Raw genomic sequence first — 25,286 nt, 5'->3', positions numbered from 1 at the left:
ATTTACCAGATATTAACAAAATAGAAAAGAAAAATCTGTATGATTTGTATCATCATGGCAAGAAAATATCGTATTCCAATAAACATGTAAATTGATCAAATATTTTTTTTAATAAATCGACTACTTTTTAACCAATGAATGATGATTCATAGACATTAGCAACAAAAATCTCACAAGTTTGAATTATGTTGGATTATCCCCCTTGTTTTTGAGACTGTTTTCAAAGTGGCATCATGGGACAGTTGCTTCTCGGTAAGCCATAAAAGTTGATTTTCTTATTTAAAAATAAAACTAATTGATCCAGTTACGTAACTTTTGGAATATGATATTTTCTTTCTGTCACATACCATACAGATTTTTTTTTAATTTCTATTTTTTCAATATGGGGGAATTCAACTTACCAGGCTAAGATTTGGGTTAAACGTGTGAGGAAATAAGGTTTCATCGACGCGAGCATTCTGTTCTTTACACTGGAAGAAGAAAACAAAAGAAAGGCTTAAATAATTTTAGTATGAACGAACACAAAACAAAAATATGAAACCATATGAAAATGGTACAATTTTAATGGAAATCACTCCAGAAAAGTTATGAAGGTACTTGATGTAAGAAACTAAAAAAAACAAAAAAACAATACTACTTCAAAGTCAAAGACTTGCCAACAATAAGTCAGATGGATAAATTACGACCCAGAAAGCAGCAATTCTTCCCCTTTTGTCAGAAAAATCGCTCATGAATGATAGGACTAAAGAACAAGAGAAAGATAACGAAAGTTACGCAGACACCAAAAGTAAACCCAAGATCACTTTCTAATTTCCTTATAATGTATAAAGTGAGTATTAAAAGCAGGTTTAGATCTGATGACCTCAGAGGAAGACTAGATCCGAACTATGGGGAAATGTGTGTGTGACAGTAGACTTTGTTGGTATGGCCAGTCTAGAACAATGAATGACAGTTGTTGGGGGAGGAGATGTCAACATACAGTTGAGGTAGCAGAGTCAACATACAGAAGAAGACCAAGGAAAACATGGGAAGAAATGATAAAGATGGATTTGAGAGAAAGAGGGATAAATAAAGACATGGCCAGAGATAGGTTAGCTTGGCAGACAATTTCTAAAAGCCGTCCAACACATGCCATCATGCAGAACAAACATTAAACTGAATATGACAATTTGCAAGCTAAACTTATTAAAGTCCAGACATTCCTCACCCTATTTGTGAGTATTCCATGTTGTCTGTATTAATGGACCTCTTATAAAAAACTAAACATCAGTGTCCGAGGGATTATATCAACATATAACCATGTTTTAGCCAACTAATCCTCTGGTCTGCTTTGAGTAGGTTTGAAACTGCTATCTTCAGACAATGTTCACTTGAAACCATAGACAACAACTATGGAAGGCAGTAATTACTGACAATACAATTACAGACTCAGTATTCTTATCCTGTCGTGGTTAACCACCTGAAGAAGGCCACAGGAACAGTTGGTCAAAACATGATGAAACAAGAATTGGCCTTTAGGCCAAGATCACAGTGTAGTATCTGTTCTAATGCTGTAGTTCACCATTTTTGCTCTCGGTCAGTGGAGAACAGATTCTTCATGACTGAGGCAATTTTTATTTTTGTTCCTATCCAGAGTGTCCCTTTTTGGGTAGCTGGATTTACCCCCACATTAAAAACTGACCTTGTGTCTAACTCTGCCCTCATGGGGAGGCAAGTAAATAGGAACAAGAACAATGATGAAGATGAAGATAACAGCCGCAAATAAATAAATATCCAAATTACTCATCTCAAAGGATTAAAAAAAAAAACATACACACACACACATATATATATATATATATATATATATATATATATATATATATATGTGTGTGGAAACATACTTTATTTTCTTATAATATATACCCATCCTTATTTAAGAAGCTCAATGTAATTACAGAGCAATATAATGAATGAATGACAAAAGACTATATTCCAAAGTTCATGATGTTGCCCATCTTACAATTTATTCCTTTAATTCAGTTGACATTTACAATGCTTGACAGTATCTGTTTCGTAGCACAAAATCAATCACTTAATTATTAAATCAATCAGTGAATCTATTTTGCCCTTAACTCATCAGAAGAAATAGCAACAATCATCAAAAGGAGATGAAGTGCATTTTGACATGATTAAAAGTCCAAAAATTGGAAGAGAAGCTGCAAATACCTTATATGTAAACATATTATTTTTTTTTGGTAACAATTTACTATTAAAAACAAAAAAAAACAACATGATTTTAAAAAAGCAAAACAATTTCTTTTTCTTTTAACTCAAAGAAACATTTATTTTTTTTATGCTTGACTCAAATTTCTTTTTAAGCCTGAAAAAATTAAAAAAAAACAAAAAAAAAACTTGCTTATTGTTTTTTACAAAGATTTTTGTTTATAGTCAGCTAACCTACTTCCTAACTTCTGGCATAGTGCTACCGGAAGTGATGACAAGACAAATCAGTTGCTTCACTTTTATTGTTCTTCAGTATTTCTATTGTGGAGCGATTTATTGAAAATTATAAAAATAAAGTTAACATTATTATGTGACCCGATGGGGACCAGGTGATGCCAGGAGACCTTGCTAGTTGATTAAAGACCAGCTTGTAGTCTTGTAGTCTGAGTGGCCCATTTACACAAATTCAGGAGAATTCGCACGGCTGGACTCTAATGATGATGATGGTTTGATTCTAGTACCCATTCCCCCTCCCCGGGAATGGATACTACAATGCGTGTCTACGCAGGAATGAAGTTATAAAAATAATTCCGAAAATCAACAGATGGACTCGTGTGTTGATGGACCACCCAAGCTGACATGCCTGACAAAGACCTTGTGTTAATTAGATGTGACAGTTTGTATTCCTGGCGAGGGGACGTTATCTCCTTACTGACGTGTTGAGAGAGGGGTGGGTGGAGAGAAGAAAATCTCTTCCTTCCTTTTTTCTTTTGCTTCAATAAATATAAAGGTCGCTTTTTATTATTTTCTTTTCTTTCTCTTCTGCGACCAAGTGATCAGGGTTCGGCAGATCCTTACTAGCCCCCCCCCCCTCCAAACAAAGGCGCGGCCACTGATTGATTGACCGCCACTTGGTGGGGGGGGGGGGTTACAGCTAGCCGATATTGATAAAGGGAGGCGAGGAGGAGATATGAGAGAGACTTTTGCTGCCACGCGCTTGGCCGACACATCTCCGATACGCGTGTCTCTGATCCTTCCCCGCATACTGATGATAGAGAAAACTAAGTGCTTGGAAAAAAGGAGAGAAAACTGTCAGCCCCAGTGCATGATTAGACCAGCATGTAACTATCATTTGTATCAATTCTATGTTAAGAAAAGCCAATTAAGCTTTGACTTTTTTCTTTATTTAAAAACACACTTGTCGAATGCAATATATTTCTCAGATAGCCCAAGGGACCATTTGGTAGCTGATTCAAAAGCGGAACCGGAGAGCGGGAGACGGAGACGAACTCGACCACTAGACGAAAACACGGGTGACGCCACAGGTATCGGCTACAGCTGCATCTCAACCCCCAAGTTTGTGCGCCTGAGCTGCCCTGTAGGGGTTACAATTAGTCTTTATTAAATAGTTCATTACTTAAAAAGATTTTAAAGTGTTGTCAATAATTCTTTAAAAAAAAAAAGAAAAAAATAGGAGTGTAAAAAAATGTTTCCAATAATTCTTAAAAAAAAAAAAAGAGTGCAAAAAATGTTTCCAATAATTCTTTAAAAAAATAAAAATAAAAAAGGAGTGCAAAAAATGTTTCCAATAATTCTTAAAAAAAAAAAAGAGTGCAAAAAATGTTTCCAATAATTCTTAAAAAAACATAAAAAAAGGAGTGCAAAAAATGTTTCCAATAATTCTTAAAAAAACATAAAAAAAGGAGTGCAAAAAATGTTTCCAATAATTCTTAAAAAAACATAAAAAAAGGAGTGCAAAAAATGTTTCCAATAATTCTTAAAAAAACATAAAAAAAGGAGTGCAAAAAATGTTTCCAATAATTCTTAAAAAAAAAAAAAGGAGTGCAAAAAATGTTTCCAATAATTCTTAAAAAAAAAAAAAGGAGTGCAAAAAATGTTTCCAATAATTCTTAAAAAAAAAAAAAAAAGGAGTGCAAAAAATGTTTCCAATAATTTAAAAAAAAAAAAAAAAAAGGAGTGCAAAAAATGTTTCCAATAATTCTTAAAAAAAGACTTTTCAGCACTTGTACAGTTTAATCAAGACATTAAAAAATGAAAATATTGAAAAAAGGTTATATTGTACGTATCCGTTTTGAACTGAAGATCTCTGAAAAAAATTTCACGTGATTTGATCGTGTAGTTTTTTTTTTTTTACAGTGGAAAAATACGTTTTTATGAGAGCACGTTGAAGTCAGCCATCTTTTAATTTTTTTTAACACGCTCAATTTAAAGCGCCGCCACTCCCTCCCCATCTTTAATAATAGCTTCTTTTCCTTAAAATCAAACTTTTTGCTCGGTATCATAACAAATTGTTTTTTCGCTGTAAAAAAAAAAAAAAACTACTTGATGGAATTAAGTGAAATTTTTTTTTTTTTTTTTGAGAACTTTGTTCCATAACGGATACGTGCAATATAACCTTTTTTCAATATTTTCATTTAATGTCTTGATTAAACTGTAAATAAAAAAAGAAAGATTGGAAAAACGTAAAAAAAAAAGTACATGCACAGGGGAGATAGAGAGAAAAAAGCGAAGGAACTGATTTGTCATCATTGCTCTGGAAGTTAGCTGATTATAACCAAATTTTTAGAAAAAAAAAACCAAAACAGGAGCAATTTGACGTGCTTAAATATCACACGAACAGAGAAACCGAGCAGGAGCAGTTGTTGTAAATTTGTCGTGCCTTAATTTGTCGCACACAAATAGTAGAACCATTAAAATTATTGAAGTCGAAATACATACCATCGTGAGCCAATAAGGGGAGACAACAAATTTTCCTTGTTCTCTCGCCAAACGGAATTCTCGGTTAATATCATTAAGTTTACCCTGCAAAAAGAAAATATTTTTAATAAAAAAAAATGATTTAAGATTTCAAGAGAGGGGTTCAGTCTGCTGTCTCATGTTCAGTGCGAAAACAGATGCTGACATCATAACCAGTTTGAGTTTTTGAAAATAAATACTGAAAATGCCAGTTGAAGTGATTTGTGAAATTCAAGGCATGAATATAAAAAAATAAATTGAATGAAAATGTTTCTATCAAAAAAAAAAAAACACAACATTTATTATATATTTGCAATTGAAGAAGAATTACTTTATTAAATAAGTTGTATGAATTCAATTCTAGAAATTCCATATAGATTCCCCAAGTACAACAGAAAGGTTCTTGAGTTTGACAAGATGCACCTGAAGAAGTTTGGAGGTTACATCAACCGAAACGTGAAAGTAACGCTCAAGATAAAAATAGTAGTTTGAAAAATACAAATAATACGAAACTCAAAATATAGTTTTAAAATATTATTGAATGGAACACTTATATTTACTCTACAGAGGTAGCATGCTCTTATTCTGCCAGCCATGATTGGAACAAAGTCCTTAGTATTTTACAATTGTAGTTTTGAGCGTCACCCGCACTGAGGATTGAACCTTCAATCTCCAGAAGAGTAACTTTACAACCAAATTTTACCAAGTACTCTATCCACTGCATCACGGAGATTACATCGACTGAAAGGTTGTACAAACAATATACAAGATGAGAACAATAGTCGAAAGAATCCAAATGATACACATGAATCATAATTGTATAGAGTTTTAAGTAGCAGGAGAATGGTGAAACGAGGATATGCTGTAATACTGAGCAAGCTTTTTTTTTTACAATTTTAGATATCTATCCAATGTAAATTGCTGACGATGACGACTGCAATTCTCAGTTCATATTAAGAAGAATCCTTTATATTTCAAAATAATAGTTATGAACTTATACTAAGTATAATACTTTGTTTACTTGGGGGTGGTTTTCTAAAGAAGAGTCGAAAAAGCATTTTGGATGCATTTTCGGCAGCCCAGAAACTCTTACTTCCCTTATTTCACATGAATCATAATTGTATAGAGTTTTAAGTAGTAGGAGAGTGATGAAACCAAGGATATGCTGTAATACTGAGAGAGCTTTTTTTTGTCCAATGTAAATTGCTGACGATGACAACTTTCTCAATTCATATTAAGAAGAATTCTTGATATTTAAAAATAATGGTCATAAACTTATGCTAATGTGACAGCACATAGCCTTCCCTTCGACAAGCCGCCGACCCCATAGTTGTGTGCCGTGGTTTACTACCTCCATCTCTTCATCATTCTCGTTAGCCGTGTCATCATCTTTTGGTTTACACTGGCGGTTGCCGATGGAACGCACGCGGGTCACAAAGTGGAAGTAAAATAAGTCGTGGAACAAGAAAGGAAAAACAACGTCAATGTCTCACACATATTTGACGGTTTGACATGCGAGTGTGCGTGTGTCTTTTCCCTGTTCTTTTGATGTTACGTTCATCTGTCAGTCGCAATTCGTCTATCTCTGTTTCGCCGTCAGCTCTAAAAACTGTCCAATCGTTGGCGCTATCAGCTTCCATCTGTTACAACCGGCAGCTCGATGTCAACTAACTGTCTTCTGTGCATTCGTATCTGACGTCGCCCCCACCCGGCCACCCAGAAGCTGTCCTTCCCTTGTAATCTGTTCTGTAGGCTTGTATTGTCATTGTCAAATCTGCAGGCTTGTATTGTCATTGTCAAATCTAAAAGGCTCGATGTAAAAATACCTAGAGATTCATTGTTTGCTACTTTCTATTTCATTGTGCATTTATATAACACTTCCTATCTACTGTTCCCCTCTCAGAACTTAGTGACTCATGGGTCAACTTCATAATATCACACTAAGTATAAGACTTTGTTCACTTGTTTTTTTTTTTTTCTAAAGGAAAGTAGAAAAGGTATTTTGGATGCATTTTTGGCAGCCCAGAAACTCTCACTTTCCTTATTTTGTTGGATAACAGGCTATCAAATTATCGATGAACAATGTTTTGCTTGAGTTGAACTGAAATGATGACGTGGATATATCGACATGTTATTTTGAGGAGATAAATACTTGTACATGAGAGGGCTTCAAATGACAAGAGGAAACCATGTTCTATTGATGGAGAGCTAGACAAATGTTCTTTGGTAGAGAAAAAGAGGAATATATATAATAGTAACAGTCTACATAATAGACAGAGTCTTAAAACATTTGAGTCAGAGAAACATTTAACATGATAGTAACAATCGGGATGAATTCACATACAACACCACGCAAATTTATATTTCATATAATATTTATTCACACACTGTGTCAACATTTCAAGAATTATGTTTTTATTTCACATTTCGGATCTTGACTTCACCGGCTACCATGGTGTCTTCTCTCTGACTTCATGAACTGTCCTCCTGAACTTTTCTAATTAATACGTCCATGTATATCTTAAATTATTTCTTTGTGATCACATTTGCAGAGAAGTCATCAATAAAAATAAATACACATTAAATAATATCTTTTTAAAGTGATTTTTAATATCGTATTCAGCTAAATTCGTAACAAGCGGCACTTGAACGAATGGTTTATTTTATTGCCGCTACACCGTAATCACAAGATTACAATTGCAGCAGACGAAATATTCTGAAGGAAAAGGGTAAAGAGAAACATGCTCTGAATTAATATAAGAGATCGTTCGATCGGCAGTCAAAACTTATGAGATGCAAATATGACGGACGTTTCCGATATTTACACCCACTCTAAATTCCATAACTTACACTTTATTCACATTGAATACGTACTTTGTGATCATCACCGAGAAAAATTTTACCACAATATTTTTCTCGATGATGGTCACAAAACATGTTTAATTTAGTAGAACGTTATAATTGAAAACTGGTCCGCGATGAAAAAAGTCATGAAAAACATTTATTTTTTTCAATTTTAATTTTTTTTTATCTGAAAGTTTATAATCGATGAAATTGACATGCCGAAAGAAAAAAAGGGAAAATTGTGGAATTTACAGGAGGGTGGGCGGGGCTTTTAAAAACGTTCACCGAATCTCTTAATAAAAGAGAGTTGTAGTAGCCCCCTACATCACAGTGGCACCGAGCCTAGATTGGGGTGATTAGGCAAAAAAAAAAAAAAAAAAATATTTTTCACTTTCCAAATCATTCAAACTATATATTTATATATTAAACACATTTGCCTGACTTACCTCCAAATAAATTATCATTTTCATTAATTTTCAGTCAGTTTGTATCTTACTACATTTACACCAGTTTTTTTTTTTTAATTTTTATTTTTACTTTCTTTGTCTGTCAAATAATTTACGCCGCTAAAGTACAAATTTCCCCTTTTCTGTATTAGATACTTTTATACCTTAGAACCAACTACAATATTTCCTTTAAACTGACGACTTTTATTGGTTTTAGACTATGCTGAATAAGACAATCTATTTTAACTTTGACGGAAACAAATACTTTGCGAGATATAATGACATACATTATGCACTGTAATTCACTGTTCTACGCACGTGCGATAAAAAAGTGTACTTCTCTATGCACGACAATGCCACCATCCCCAATTTTTTTAATAGTCTTTGTAAGTGAGTATGCCGACAACATATATCAAGGTTGAACTTGAGGCAAATACTTGGACATTCCCACCCCTCATAAAATGGAGTGTCTTCCGAAAGCCGTTCTTAACATTAGGACGTTGGACATTCGCCACCTACAACAACAACCATAGTTTAATTTTTACGAGGAGGGGGGGGAGCATGCTTCCATTAGGCAATGCCGGTTAACAGGTCCTGCTAGTTTATTATAAACAGAAATACCATAGGTATTAAACGTAACGTTAAACTCCTTTAAAAAAAAAAAGTAAAAAAAGAACAGAAAAAGCAAGACATGTGCATGCATTATGTTTTTTCTAAATAGTTCAGTAAAAAAAAAAAAAAAAATACTCAAGCTGAGATTGAAATCAAAACCTAAAGACAGTGAGTCAAGTATGATAACCATTAGACCAGCTTGACATGGTCTTTCAAAAGTGTTTTCAAACCCACTTATACTTAACATAAGTATATGTGCGTTTGTGAAACAGTTGAAAACGGATAAAAATCTGATGATCCTCATATTTGCAATTTTTGACTCCTTAGCAGCTCTTTTTTCCAGATGAAAACAAATTAAGAAGTTTTCCACACGTCTGAATACTCTATATGCCAAATTTCAAGTCTATATAGATCAAAAATTTGTTGAGTATATACAGGGTGGTCAAAAAGTCAGGTAACATTTTAAAGAAAAACGATATTAGCAATACACGTATATTTAAGTACCATACATTGAAATATAAAATGAAACAAACATGAAATATGTTTATTTTGTTAATTGTCGTCCATTTCTCTCTATCAATCGCTGGAAGCGATTAACCACTGATTGTGTAACACGTGCAATCATGTCAGCTGATATCCGCGCAATCTCCTCTTCAATAAATAACTTTAAAGACGCTATTGTATCAGGCTTCTTGCCATAAACGCTATCCTTTACATAGCCCCAAAGCCAGAAATCAGGAGGGGTAAGATCCGGAGATCTGGCTGGCCATTCAACTGGGCCACGGCGACCAATCCATCGTTGTGGAAAAATTTCATCCAAGAAATAATATTAAACGAATAGAGATTATAATGGATCATATTGTTTTTTCTACCTTTAACATGTTACCTGACTTTTTGACCACCCTGTAGGTTGAGAGCTGTATGCACGCACATACACACACACATTCTAACTTTTATAGATATATAGATAATTTACACACATATATGTGTGTATGTATGCATGTATAACAGATATGTACGATCAGTGTTAAAGTCTTACCTGAAATATAAAGTGTGTACATTTCTTATCATAAGTCCAGGTGTAGCCGGCTCCCAGTGAAACAGCAATGTCATTGTAGGTAGACTGGTGAGCACTGAGTTTCCTCGCAACTGAGATCACAACATCTTTCAAAGGATCAGTATTTATCTGAAAATAAAACATAAGTATAATATGAAGAAGTGATTCTACCTGGTTCGGATTATTGTGTGAAGGTAGACTATTTGTCTGAACTGGTAATGAAATGAAAACAAATTGATTCATTGGCTTGTTTTCATTTCGTAAGTTGCTGATGATTTGTTTGGATGTTTAACAAACTTTTAAAGGCAGATCTACTGCAATGAAACCATGGTATGTCTCTAAAATATATAACATATAATTTTAAAATAAATAATTTGCATCTTAGCTCTCATATTTGTGATTGAGCACTTTCTGAATTTCTTTTCAACACATCCTGATACTCTATGAATTCTTGCTATAGGTACATTGGATTATTCTTTCTCCTTGGATCCTACTTCATGGCCTTTATTTGGGGAAATCCTATAAAGTATGGACTTTTTTCTGTTTTCTTATTTATCTCATTATTTATCTATATATCAATAAAAGTGAATGTGTCTGTGTGTACATTTCCTTACGCAATAACTCTGTCAATTTTTAGTCTACAGACTCGAAATTTGATATACAGTGTACTGAGATTTGGGAAAATCTATGTGATCGGTTTTCGGACAGAAATTTGGTTGTTAAGGGGTCAAAGTTCAACGATTTGACCTTTGAGAAGTCTACCAAACTCCTCCGACAATTTGAGGTCTAAACACTTGAAATTTTAGATATAGGTTCCTTGGACATGGATCTAACTTAATAACTTGATTTGAGCCCAAAACAATAAATGCTAAAGGGTCATAATAGGGGTCAAAGTTAAAAAAATTGACCATTTCTCTTGCTTTTTGTTTTTTTGCTCAGCATACACCTCCAAACACCCAGGCAACGCCTGGCACCCATGCTAGTTATATATATTTTTGTTTTACTCCACCTTTCTCTCCCTATCTTTTTTACTACAACCCTATATTTGTCCACATTTTTAAAACTTCTTTTACATCTTTCCTATTGCCATATACTTATAGCCCCCCCCCCCCACACACACACACAAAAGGAGGGTGGACCTGTAAATTCACCCTTGTCCGTTCGTCCATCCGCACTTTTCTCAATAACTACGCCTTGGAATGTTTTTAAAGTTTGCACAAACATTAAACATGATATGAGTAAAAAAAGTAACACAACGGATTTTCCGGGAAAACTCCAGTTACCCCCTACGCCTGCCTTTCAAATTAAAATGGCTAAAATGGACACTTTTGTGCTTAATTAAAAAAAAATTGATGCCTTTGATTTTTATAAAACTTTCTGAAAAGTTGTAACTAACTGATTTCTATATAATTTTGTTTGTCTTATACTTCGCGGTAACTTTTGGGTTTTTTTTTTGCTTTGTTTTTTTTTTACATGGAGGTCACCACTTATCAAGGCTCGGAAGCCACTCGGGGATAAGGGTTATTGTGTGTGTACAGTAATCAATGGGATAGTATTGTAGTGATTGTTAGTATTGGAGATTTGATAAAGTGTCTTACTTAAGGGGACGATTCATCAGGAATTTGTTTATGTTGGACTTGAAGATATCCAAGTTGTAGTCAGATAGGAAACAGGCAAACAGAAGAGAGTTCCACAGGCATGCACTTCTAAGAAGAAGCTTTGTTCATGGAATCTACGTTTTGATTTAGGCACAGATAAAGAGTGGGGAAAATTACTAACGGTAGTTTCAACTAGTGTTCCAGGGGCTCTTTTAGGGCTAATAAAAATACTCCATTTTGGGGACTATTTTACCATATTTGTCTCAAATATTTTGTGTATGCCTATTTAGCAGTTTTGCATGGTGCTGAACTCAAATTTAAATATGTTAAGGCCTTGGAGACTTTTGGGACTAAATGGGGCGAGGGGGGCAAATGATAGACTTAGTCATTTCTTTTTTTGCATGGTGCAGAACTCAAATTTACATATGTTAAGGCCTAAAACTGCATGTTTATTCATTTTCACCAGGATTTGACATCCCCTGAGGACTTTTGGGGCTAAGTGTTGAGGGAGGGGGGCACAAATGCTTAACTTAGTCATTTTTTTATGCCTCGTTCACTGTGCACTCGTGCATGTTCCACTTGTTTTATCTTATTTCTAAGCAAATGTCCTCCAGCCAGTTTTTTTTTTTTTTTTTTTGTAAATGTATATTCTTGGCTATTCTCCTCTTCTGATGAGAAGCATTTAGCTTCAAAGTGCCATGACCTAAAGAGGTTCTTTTTCCTTATTGATTTGATGATATAATAAAGTTTTATTTAACTTTGAATTCTCAACTTTTATTTCTTTATATATAATAGTCTTGGAAACAGTTTATATAAAAAAAAAATTTAATTTAATTTTTAGTCTTTCATTGAAAAATTATTTTGTCAGTAAGTCATTTAATCTCCTATAATTTCTGCATCAACTTGCCTTCTCAAACTCAAAATAGTCGTAAGTTTTCAGGAATCATCAGTTGTTTACCATGAAACTTTGTTGTGAGGATTTAAAAACAAAACAGTATATTAAATCATGGCTCCCCAACAGTTTTGATCAAACACCACCTACATTAAACAAAAAGATAAAAAATGCTATTGGATTCAGTTTTTTTGTACTTGGATTAATTAGGTGATATTTATGTATATCAACTCAAAATTGTATTACAATGTACAATAACCCCTTCAAGCAATGCAGAAGTTACCATTGCAACAATTTTCAAATAATAACAATACACATGTGCAAGGCAGAATGCCTACGCACATTTCAACCAATCACACGTTGCTTATTAAGATTAGCATTTATGTCGTTAAAAAAATATGAAGAAAAATTTTTATCATGTACCTACTTGTCACGCAATGAAGATAGCATATTCAAAAAGCTACAAAAATTGATAAAGCAGTTTTGTTTTTTTTTTGAAAAAAAAAAAAAAAATTGCCCGGTTTTTTACAGATAAGTGAAGTTATTTTAATATTCAAATTTTGGTTTTAATTTATACAAAATGACCCTTCTAAAATAATGTTTGCATTATTTGAAAATTTTATTTTCTGAAAAAAAAAAAAAAAAAAAAAAAAAAAAAAAAATACACATTATGTCAATAAATTATTGTTTCATTTTAAATCTCGCATTTCGGTTGTCTTTCTGACATTATACAAAAACAAAAAACAAAAGTTTGAAATGAAAGTCAGTTGTCTGTGCTTGATTTTATCATCGCCACTATTCCCCCACCCCACCTAATGGACACGCAGTAAAATTTGATTTTTTTTTTAATAAAAAGCAAACTACTTGATCAAATTACATGATTTTTGGAATATTTCATCTTTGTTCTGTGACATCATAGAGGTTTTTTTGTATTTTTAAAAATTTTACTTGCTGCCATAAGCGCCAATCTGAATAAGTGCCAATCGCACTATTTTATTACTAAAATGCATGTTTCTAAAAGTTTTATGAATGTTATTCTAAATATCAAAATTTAAACTTACTGTTATCGATGTCAGTTTTAAAAACCAGAGACTCATGAGACACAATCTTTTGGAGCTTTATGCAGAAGCCCAATCTGCCTAATAAACAGCAGCAGCAGCAGCAACAGCAGCAGCAGCAGGGAGGCGACGGTGGCTAAGTTGTTAATGACATGGACTGACAACCTGGGTGTACCAGGTCTGAATTTTGTTCATTCCAAAAATATAGTTTCACTTAAGATGTTGGCAACCTTCACATGGTCTCTCAACCGAATGCCGTTCTAGAAAGAATTCTAATTAGAACGATATCAGGGATACGAATGCCAACAATAATCATCTGATTCATTTGAAATGCTCAACAACAGCAGCAGAGAGGTGATAGTGGCTCAGCAGTTAATGATGCGGACTGACAATCTGAGTGCTGAAAATATCTTCTTCAGGCGTATCTACGGATGTTGCAGTGATTAGAGTACTTGGAAAAATAGGTGCTTGTTAAGATACAGTCGACAAATAGATTTTTATAAATATGTTGTTTTAAGCAAAAACAATATTACATACTTGTCATGCCAAAAATAGTAATATATCCAAAAATTATGAAAAATCATCAAGTAGAAATTTATTTCTAGTTAAAAGTAATTTTTACTGAAAATTGGGTAAACTTGCATTTTTCTTAGACGTTATAAAGTAGACAGTAGGAGGTTAAACACAAGGGACATAACTCAAAAAAGAATATTTTAGATTACTTGTGTCATAGCTGCAATATTTGTTGCCTGTAGCGTTAGACTTATTTTTTATTAAAAATACAAAAGCAGTTATTCTACTCAATGAATTTTCGTAGTTTTTGGATATATTACTATTTTCGACATGACAATTACATACCTAATATTGTTTTTGCTTAAAACAACATATTTAAAAAAATTGATCTGTGAACTATAGCTTAACAAGCACCAAAATATCAATTGTAAAAGTGATATTCTCCTGAAGTTTGAAGGTTCAATTCTCAGTGTGGGCGACCAAAAAATACAATTGAAAATTACTTAGGACCTCTATCCAGCCATGGCTGATGGGACGAGAGCATGCTATTCTTGTGAAGTAAACAAAAGGTTCTGTTTGAAATTCCGTCCAGATTCCAGAGTTCGACAGATACATTGCAGAGTTCAACAACATATAGATCTGAAGAAGGTCAGAGGTTACATCAACGAAAACGTTGAGAAAATGACACTCAAGATAAGAAAAGTAGTCCAAAGAATCCCAATAATACAAATAACCAATCCATATCTCAAAAATTCAGAAACTTAAAACTGAAAATTTCTCAATTTTAATAGCTTCACGCATCCAAAAATATTTTCTCCACATCTGAGTTCTCCACATCTTTCCATTGTCTCACGCTTCTTTCACATCAACTCGTTATCCTCTCTCAACATGAAAAAGTAATTCTGCCACTATACCTGATGCTACCAGATCAGGCTGTCTGAAGATACCAGCTTCCAGACCTAAAATGCCCCGAACATTGATGTTGTTGTTTTTGTCCTTTATATTTGCAAAACTGAATCATGTTCTGCAAAGCTAAAAACAGAAACAATGATTTTCCTTTACAAAACAACCAAACCAAACATTAAGTATACAGGTACTTGTACAGTTTAGTGAAGACATTAAAAAATGAAAATATCAAAAAAAAATTAAATTGTATGTATCCGTTATGGAACGAAGTTATCCAAAAAAAAAATTTCACTTAATTTCATCAAGTAGTTTTTTTTTTACAGTGAAAAAACAATTTGTTATGATACCGAGCAAAATGTTCGATTTTTAGGAAGAAAAGCTAGTATTAAAGATGGGAAGAGGTGTCAGCGCTTTAACTGGAGTTATCTCCCTTTGTCATTTCTAAAATTCAAAGAAAATTTTTTTTTAAAATCCAAGATGGCCGCCTTCAACACACTCTCATAAAAACGTGTTTTTCCGCTGTAAAAAAAAAAAAAAACTACTTGATGAAATTAAGTGAAATTTTTTTTCGGAGAACTTCGTTCTATAACGGATACATGCAATTTAAACTGTTTTCGGTATTTTCATTTTTTAATGTCTGGACTAAACTGTACAAGTACCAGTATAAATATTTGAATGCATAAACAACTTTAAGCATAAAAACGTTTGCCAAAATTCCTAGATTCAGCATTAAATAACCTGAAAAGGGTTGATATGCCATAAAACAAAACTAAAACTTCCATTGCACCTTCTTTTGCACTGTAAGAATTTTCTGTCTGTAAATGAGTTTCAGTAAAAAGGCTGAAAAAGTTAATAATTTACTTACATCGTTAATCGGATCAATTTTTTGAGAATTGATGATTTCATCTGTCTTGGGAATGGCACTAATTCGAACTCCTTCTTCAATGTGTTTACTAAAAAGTTCGCTCCATTGCTGAAAAAAAAAACATGGAAAGAAATAGAATCAAAAAATTACAATATTTTTGTCGAATATTTAAAGTCAGACTGTTTAAGCTCAAACTTTGCTTCTGATTAGCCAATTTGGTACTCGTGTATCTTTTGACTCGGATTTCTGTGATGTTGGTGCGGGCTCGACCAACAGCTGGTGGGAATCGTCGGAAAAAGCTAAGCACTGATGGCAGACTCGACTAGCAGCTGACAAAAACTGCCGACAAAAAAAAAAAAAAAAAACTTGTTGATTTATTTTGTTTAATTTATTTATTTGTTTATTTTATCTATTTGTATATATTTTTTTAAAGTATTTAAGTAATTTGGGGGAGGGTGATGGACGGGAAGTATTTTTACTTTATTTTTCAAATCATTTGGCTGAGTATTTGATAAGCCAATGAAAATTGGAATTTTGAAATGGACGCAGATGAATTTCTGAATAGATTGGAGAAATTGATCCAGAGGCTTAAAGAAACATTAAGTTATTGCCAAGAGAGGAATTTAATAGTCTCAGAGTAATATCCTGTTCTCTAATAGGTTCCTTCCACACAAAGGAAAAACAAATGTAAATATATTTCAATTTTCTTGGGAAAAAAAATCTGTCAACTGTATTCAGAAAACAAATAAAAAGTTTTGCAATAAAAAAGAAATTTTTTTTGCAACTTTTCTTAAAAAAAAAAAAAAGCAAATATATAAAATTTACAAAAAAGCAATATTAAAACTTTTCTGGAAAAAAAAGCAAACATATAAAATTTACAAAAAAAAAAAAAACAATATTGAAACTTTTCTTGAAAAAAAAAAAAAAAGCAAATACATAAAAATTACAAAAGACAATATTGAAATTTTTCTTGAAGAAAAAGCGATTACATAAAAATTAAGACTACAAAAAAAATAATGAAACTTTTCCTGAAAAAATGTAAAACAAAATAACAGTATGAGCTTCCACAAAAACATTCACATATTTTTGCTAACACTTCTTTAAAGTTATAAAAAAATTAATAAAATTATTTATTAAAATTAAGGTAGGTTTTTTGGTGATTTTTTTTTTCTTTTTCTTTTAATAAATCTTGTTAATTATGTTTCTCGGTGTCTCTTATTTTGCTCGGCTTTTTCGCGTGCGTGTGTGTGTGTGCACACTTTTTGTGTATGTCCAGCAAAGGCTTTTGGAAGGAGGGGGGCATTCTGGGTGCTCACTCATTCTTAAAAGCTTTTATATACTGCCTAAATTATAATATCTTAGTTACGAAGGGAGGTCATGTCTATCTTTAATTTGAGGTCAGCTATCGGTTGAGCCCCGCACCAACATTATGGGAAATTTGGGTCAAAAGTTGCATGAGTACCGCCAGTTTGTATACTATCTTATTTGCAACAATTTGTAAAGCAATTTACTTGGTTCAACCGAGATAATTGATGATATGAAAATCTTTTTAAATAATCACCAAAAAATAAAAATCAACAAGGCGGATGATTAATATTTTAGATTGAAGAATATAATTGGAGTTGTTTAACATATGCGAAAACAAAAACTAAAATGACTTCACTACAACCCGGGCAACAAAAGCTACTTACTACTAATCTAATCTATAAAACTCACTATGTTTGTCTGTCTGTCTCCATTTTTTCAGAGTGCATCTACTTCAAGATGCAAGGTCGCAGAGCAGCACAAGGCATTTTAGTACAATAAAGGAAGCAGGAGACCGTGAGGGAATTTCAAAGTCTAGCAGTTCATAGGAAGAAACTATTAGAGTAGAAGGCTGTCTGGTACCTAGGGACCTCAGTAGTGATGAAGGGGGTGAGATTTTTGCTGCTTGATGCGTTAGTTAGGGTTATGTATGTTGAGAAAGTGCAAATGCTCTGAGTTCATCAGAGCACATTCCATTAAAGTACTTGTAAAATAGGTACAGGGAAACAGAAAACAGGGAGGGAATTTCTAAGTCTAGCAGTCTAAGAAAAGAATCTATTAGAATAGAAGATTTTCCAGCATCTAGGAATCCCAACAAATTCATCTTTGAAATCTCATTTGAGAATACATACCGGAAATCGCCATAATGGAGTTTGCAGATAACTTAAGTAGAAGATATGGAAAAAGCTAAACGTTGAGAGTACGTAATCCTGGAAACATATACTCGAGCGAACAGTTGGGAATGACACCTACACCATTCACTATGAGTACGTAATTCCTACTGGTACATATCTAGAAAATGCAACCGTTAAACCAGATATAGTGATTTGGGACAGAACGAATAAAAAAGCAACCATAATAGAGGTCAGTGTACCCAATGATACAAGGTTTAACAGAGCTGAGAAGGAAAAGATAACAAAGTATCAAGGACTTACATATGACATGAAATTTACGTGTGACATGAAATTTACGTGTGACATGAAATTTACGTATGACATGAAATTTACGTGTGACATGAAATTTACATATGACATGAAATTTACGTGTGACATGAAATTTACGTATGACATGAAACAAAACTAGAAACTAAAAGAGGTTTCAATCATCATAGGAGCAACTAGGCTTAGGAAAAAGAACTTTAAAAAGTGCTAAGCAAGTATACTCGGTGAACCAAGTGCAAGTGAAATACAAACGATTGCACTAAAAGGGATGGCTAGAATCCAAAAAAGAACTCTTGGTTGGACTCACTAAAATAGGAGTAAATGTCAAACATCTGGATGAATGTCCCACCCCCTAGAACAATTCTTGTACGTTTTGTGCTTCATCATTTTGACATTTTGAAAACTCACACAGATATAAAATCTTTATGAAATCACTTCTAAATAGTTTGCAACTTTTTAGTATCTTTGTTCCTGGAGGAGCTTAACCAAGAATATATCTCCAGAGCATGAACTGCGTCTTGAATCATCGCAGTTCAGTTTTGTTGATCTTGGATTAGGTTGCAGGATAAGGCTAATCACTCCTGGTTGCATCGTTGGAGATAAACTACTTGTGGGTCTGATAGTACCACCAGGTTGACTTTAATTGTCGTCGCCCAGATCTTCAGCTGCCCAAAGACACATTTGTGTCAACCAGGCAGAGGCGGAAGAAAGAGAACCTTGCAAATGAGCTTCTCTTCTGGTCGACAAATTGCTTGTCCAAATTACTAGAGACATTGTTGAAGGAGGACAGATGATAGAGGGCATAGGTTTAGTTTTTGGTGGTGAAGAGAAATCGGAACATTATCACCGGAATGCTGCAAAGACAGACCTCCAGGATCACAAATAATGCATGATAACCCAAATCTACAAAACAAAAATATTCTCAAGACTGTGTCAAGACATGTAAGATGGAAGCTAAACACCATAAAAAAACAGAGTAATAAGACGAATAACATCACATTTTTTGAGTTGCGAGAAACAAAGATTTTCAAATCAGTCTCATTGTGGAAGCCATGCGAATGAGATACTGCCAATAATGTAGAATAATCTAAGCGGAATGTTGCTGCGTCTCTATGCATCACTCATTTCAGTCAAGTTAGAAAGTTAAGATAAAAAGTAAACAATTATCTAAGGCAGCCAAAGGTAATGAAAGAAAGCACACACTTTTTTTTTTCACCAATGAATAGCGAAGAAATTATCTGTTATTAGATTGGTGCTTCTACAGAATTTGAACCAGATTTTTTTTTTTATCAAGCCCTAACCTAATTGTAAACTAAGTTTTAGGTTAAGTTTAGCAAAAGTCAGTTTTGTTTGGTTCAAATTCCGTAGAAGCACTTTTAGAGTAGTAACCAGTGGTTTGGGATTGTGTGAAAGTTAACTCCTCTGACTTGGCCAATGCTATTAGGTTCACATTTTGTAAATTACAGAAGAAAATAAAGCCAAGGAATTTGTTTAATATTGTAATTTGAAATAGTAAAGTTCAATTTGTTAATTGAGTTAAAATAATTATGTACCTGGTGAGGTTTGAACTCATAAACTGTCTCTATGAATGGGGAGCAAAGTGATTGACTTATTGGCAAGTACAGCATGTTAATGATATTAATTCAATATATAAACCAGACTATTTTATATTTTGCTCTTCCCTATTTCTCTAAGGCAACAACTGAAAGGAAAGACAGCAAAAAAGATATCAAAATTTCTTTTCCATGCAGATGCTGCTATCTAGGTGATTATTAAAAAAAAAAAAAAAAAAATGGTATCCATTTAAAAAATCTTTCAAGGTGGACAAATTCTATTTTGAAAGAAATTAAATTGAAACACAATTTTTGTTACAAAGAACACAAACCAACGTTTAAATAGAACAAATGGCGATTTACATTAAGAATCAAATATTGTGTAGGAAGAAAGTCATTAACCAGAAAGATAAGAGGAAATAGATTCATTTTACTGTGTATATGAACTGTTCGTGTTGGGCGGAATGCAGTTATCTTTGCTTTTTATTTTTATTAGTTTGCTTTTCATTTTTATTAGTTTGCTTTTCATTTTTATTAGTTTGCCTTGAATTGAAACAAGCTCTTTCGTACTTTCGATTTAATAATTTAATAATAAGCAAATGCTTGCCATGTAACAAAAAACTTGAATTCTACTTACGATACTCGATCTTCTGGAACGGTTAGACAAATCATCAACCCGCGATTCAAGGTCATTCGTAAAAGACTGCAAAAACAGAAAAAAAAAAAAAAAATCACAATTTGTTTATCATAAATTTTAATGCAGCAATGTTTAGTCTATTTTATCTTTGGTCAGTGATGAAGAGATTACTCTAGACTGAAGTAATTTTTATTTTTATTCCAATCCAGAGTGTCTCCTTTTTTGGTAAGATAAATTTTCCCTACATTAAAATTAACTTTGTGACTAATTTTGCGCATGTTTTTTAAAATTCATCATAGAAATTTTTTTTCTTCATTTTTTCTGTTAAATACGTAAACGCTTACTATTATGGAGTAAGCTAATCTACCCATTTTAGGAATAAACAGACTTACCTAGATACAAATATATAGGCTAATGCTTTCTGATCACTATAATCAAGGCGGTAAAATTACATTTTTTGCTCAAATTCATGTAACCTTTTCTATTTATTGAAAACATTATCACAGAATTGCTTCCCTATCAGTTACAACATGTTAGTCAAATGTCAACAAATACTTTTTATAAATCAACCAAATACCTAATTAAACTTTATTCATTCCATTAATCATTTTCTTTAACCTTCTCATAATATTGTTCATCATTCAATTGATAATCTATCTCAATTAATATTTAATCTGTGAGTGCTTTTCAACTTTGATAAGTGTTGTGGCAATGTAATTTTTGAATTTCTCGTCCCCAGTGTTGTGGCAATGTAATTTTTGAATTTCTCGTCCCCAGTGTTGTGGCAATGTAATTTTTGAATTTCTCGTCCCCAGTGTTGTAGCAATGTAATTTTTGAATTCCTCGTCCCCAGTGTTGTGGCAATGTAATTTTTGAATTTCTCGTCCCCAGTGTTGTGGCAATGTAATTTTTGAATTTCTCGTCCCCAGTGTTGTAGCAATGTAATTTTTGAATTTCTCGTCCCCAGTGTTGTGGCAATGTAATTTTTGAATTTCTCGTCCCCAGTGTTGTAGCAATGTAATTTTTGAATTTCTCGTCCCCAGTGTTGTGGCAATGTAATTTTTGAATTCCTCGTCCCCAGTGTTGTGGCAATGTAATTTTTGAATTTCTCGTCCCCAGTGTTGTAGCAATGTAATTTTTGAATTCCTCGTCACCAGTGTTGTAGCAATGTAATTTTTGAATTTCTCGTCCCCAGTGTTGTGGCAATGCAAGTCTCAAATTCCTCGTCCCCAATACTGTGGCAATGTAAGTTTCAGATTCCTCGTCCCCAGTACTGTGGCAATGTAATTTTTTAATCCTTCATATTGTGGCACTGTAAGTGTAAGTTTTGAATTCCTTATCCCCAGTGTTGTGGTAATGAAAGTTTTGAATATTTGTCCCCAGTATTTTTGGAAATCTAATTTTTGAATTCCTCGACCCAGTGTTCTAGCAATGTAAATTTTGAATTGTTCACCCCAGTGTTATAGTAACGTAAGTTTTCAATTCCTTGTCGCTACCATTGTGGAAATATAAATTTTGAATTCCTCATCTCCAATGTCATGGTAATGTAAGTTTTGAATTTCTCGTCCCCAGTGTTGTGGCACCGTAAGCTTTGAATACTTATCCCTAATGTTGTGGTGGTGTAACCTTTGAATTCCTCGTTCCCAGTACTGTGGCAATGTAATTTTGGAATTCCACATCCCTAGTGATGTGAAAATTACATTTTTGAATTTCTCATCCCCAGTACTATAGTAATGTAAGTTTTCAATTTTCAATTCCTTGTCGCTAGTATTGTGAAAATGTGAGTTTCAAATTCCTCATCGCCAGTGTCATAGTAATTTAAGTTTTGAATTCTTTGTTGCCAGTGTTGTAATGCAGAGAAAGAGAAGGAAAGAAAAGCAGAGAAAAAACATATGAGAAGAAATGATGGAAAAGCACTTGTCAAATACATGGCAAACTAAGAGATTTTTAAAACAATATGCAATGTGTTGTTGGAAAGAATTGGTAATAAACACCTTGTGTTAAAACTGAAAAGAAAAAAAAAGCCGAGTCAAATTCTTTTCATTTGTTTCTTTGCAAGACTCTTTTATACAGGGTTCGTACAGATTTTCAAGGCTTCTTAAAGTTTTTCAAGGCGTTCTCTAGACAAAATTCAAGTTTTCAAAACAAAATCTCGGGTTTGTTTTACAATCCACAGCGATTCAAAAAAAGTGGTAAAAACGCAAATCTACAACAAATAAATGTTAGTATAACCAATAAAAATACTTTGCAATGCTTTTTATTTCATCTCAAATATTAACTCGCTTTACAGCTTTTAATTTCCAACCAAGATGACTGCCATTTTGTCCATTTTTTGGGGCCAAGCTGACCTAATTTAAGGGGGAGAGGCATTGGAGAGTTCCGTCTGTGCAAGGGAAGTATTTTTAAGGGGAGATTTTATTTATGGTGGCTCCCACTACTCCTCCTTGCTTGTTACTGGACTAAAGAATACAATTTTCAAGACATTTTCCATACTTTCAAGGATTTTTCAAGGTAATAATAGAATACGTGTTGGATTCGAGTGTTAAAATCTAATGACACTGTTGAAGACGATTAATGACCACATTACAAAAAGAACAAGTTAAAGCAAGAGAGAGAAAGAAACAGGAAGAGAAATAAAACGAGTCAAATATAGCAATTTGGCAAAAAATCAGACTTTGTTTAAAAAGAAAATTTTGATTTCAAAGAGCAAGGTTGTTTTTGATTTGCACAAAAGTGGAGATTTTAGATACGTATTGCGTCTTCTAAAGTTTTACTTTCTTTTCTTATTACCATATAATACTAGAAGATGTATCTGACATTGCCCGGTATTAAATGTAACGTTAAATTCCTTTAAAAAAATGAAGTAAATAAAAAAATAGAAAGAAACTGAGACATATGCATGTGAGTATTATGTTATTTTTTCTAAACAGTTCACTTTTTGTAAGTAAAAAAAAAAATACTCAAGCTGAGCTCAAAATCCAAATCTAAAGACAGTGAATCAAGTACGATAACCATTACACCAGCTTGACACGACTTAAAATAGTGTTTTCAAACCAACTAATACTTAACGTAAGGAAGCTGTCATATTTCACGACCATGCATGCGCATTCGTAAAGCAGGTAACAAACAGATAAAAATCTGATTATCCCCACATATCAATTTTGATCCCTTAGCAGACCTTTCTTCCAGATGGAAATGGATTTAAAGGTTTTTCACATGTTTGAATACTCTATATACAAAATGTCATGTCTGTAGATTAAAAATTCGTTGAGTAATATAGGTTGAGAAGTGTCCATACACATTCTGCTGAATTGCAAAACAAAATGTCTCAAAATAATTTTGAAGAAATTTTAATTCCTTCAAATGATGAAATAATTCAGAAATTTTAAAACATGGCTTTCCAATTACCATAAATATCATAATCTATTACATAAAGGGCAATTATCTGTGCATCTATCCCCAGTTAAAAGTAAAACACTACAAAGTTGGTATAATTCTTTACTTCATCAAGCTCTTTCTATATATCCAATTATTGGGATATTTTAAGCAAGTTCAATTTTTTATGCGTATTGCTACATATATAAAGGGTAGTTGTCTGTACGATGTATGCATATGAATTAAGTCCAAGCATCTTTAATTCATATCCGTTGAATTGTTTTTCTTGTTCCATTCGTACATCGATTTATTTGGAAAATTATGTGTGAATTTGTCAACATCATCATCATTGTTGTCTCGTCTACTGCCGAAGTGTGAGTCTCAAGCAAACTGTTTTTTATTTTAAAAACAAAAGAAGAAAAAGATCAGGAGGAAAAGGAACAAAAACAGTCCAGCCGCTTTAATCGCTGATCGTTTGGATTTTATTTTCGTCCAATTGCGACATCTATTCATTTGTAAAGTGCACAAGCACTTCAACGAGTGACTGTCTCTTCTACAAATTGTTTGTATTTTTTTTTTTAATGTCAAACACATTTAATTGTACCAACACCATCATCGTCGTCCTGATGATTGAGTATTTATGACTTTTGAAATGTTCCTTCATGTGTATTTTACATGTATATGTGTGTGTACGTATGTATATGCGTATATGTGTGCCTCTACGTGTTTATGTTTGCATGTGTGTGCACATGCTTATGTATGTTGGCGTACATCTGTATGTATGCATGCATGTGTTTATTTCCATGTGTATGTGGGGTGGAGAGGGCTCCTGTAAGCCGTGGTGAAGGCAACCCCTCTAGGAGAAGCAAATCTCTGATTTAAAAAACCATAAAGCGAGAGACCAGTACCTGCATTAAGCTGGTCTGCAGTTTGACTTGTTGCTGCCTATCTTGCTCTTGCTTGTTGCTGGATGTTAACATTTTGAACCAAGAGAGAGATTTAGCTGTCGTACAAAGCTAAAACTCTGTAACATCATTTTTGTATGGATACTCCCTAAGGCATTTGTCTATAAAAAAAGGTCCTGTGGCGATGAAAAAGTTGTGACGCATGTAGGCCTGAAATACTGAAAGCATGTAATAATTGATCTGCCATCATTATATGTATCATGTGTATGTATATCTATGTGTATATGTATGTATATATGTTTGCGTGTATGTATATATGTTTGCGTGTATGTATATACGTATATATGTGTATGTATGTACGTGTATATATGCATATGTTTGTGTATATGTATATATGGATGTGTGTATGCATGTATATGTGTATGTATGCATACACATGCACATATGTGTATGAATGCATATATATGTATGTGTATGCATATGTAGGTAAGTGTATGTATATATATGTGCATATGTGTATGTTTGTGTATGTGTATGCATGTGTGTATGTATATGTATGTGTGTTATGCATTGTGTATGTATAAATGTATATATATTC

At 33.2% G+C, this 25,286-nt stretch overlaps 1 protein-coding gene across 1 annotated transcript in view; it reads right to left on the bottom strand.

Moving 5' to 3' along the window:
* LOC145258320 (DNA topoisomerase 2-binding protein 1-like) overlaps positions 1-25,286 on the bottom strand; it is a 178,246-nt gene that overhangs the window by 45,413 nt on the left and 107,547 nt on the right. The window contains exons 24-28 of the mRNA XM_080116401.1: positions 20,409-20,474; positions 15,754-15,861; positions 9,904-10,050; positions 4,945-5,028; positions 402-470 (exon numbers count right to left, since the gene is read on the bottom strand). Coding sequence (XP_079972527.1) covers positions 402-470; positions 4,945-5,028; positions 9,904-10,050; positions 15,754-15,861; positions 20,409-20,474 — 474 coding nt within the window. The remainder of the gene's footprint in view (positions 1-401; positions 471-4,944; positions 5,029-9,903; positions 10,051-15,753; positions 15,862-20,408; positions 20,475-25,286) is intronic.

Source organism: Euprymna scolopes, chromosome 33, assembly GCF_053919585.1.
Source record: "Euprymna scolopes isolate OS-2025 chromosome 33, ASM5391958v1, whole genome shotgun sequence".
NCBI lineage: Eukaryota > Metazoa > Mollusca > Cephalopoda > Sepiida > Sepiolidae > Euprymna > Euprymna scolopes.
Note: the sequence above shows the minus strand (reverse complement) of the source record. Positions and strands in the feature narration are given on the sequence as shown.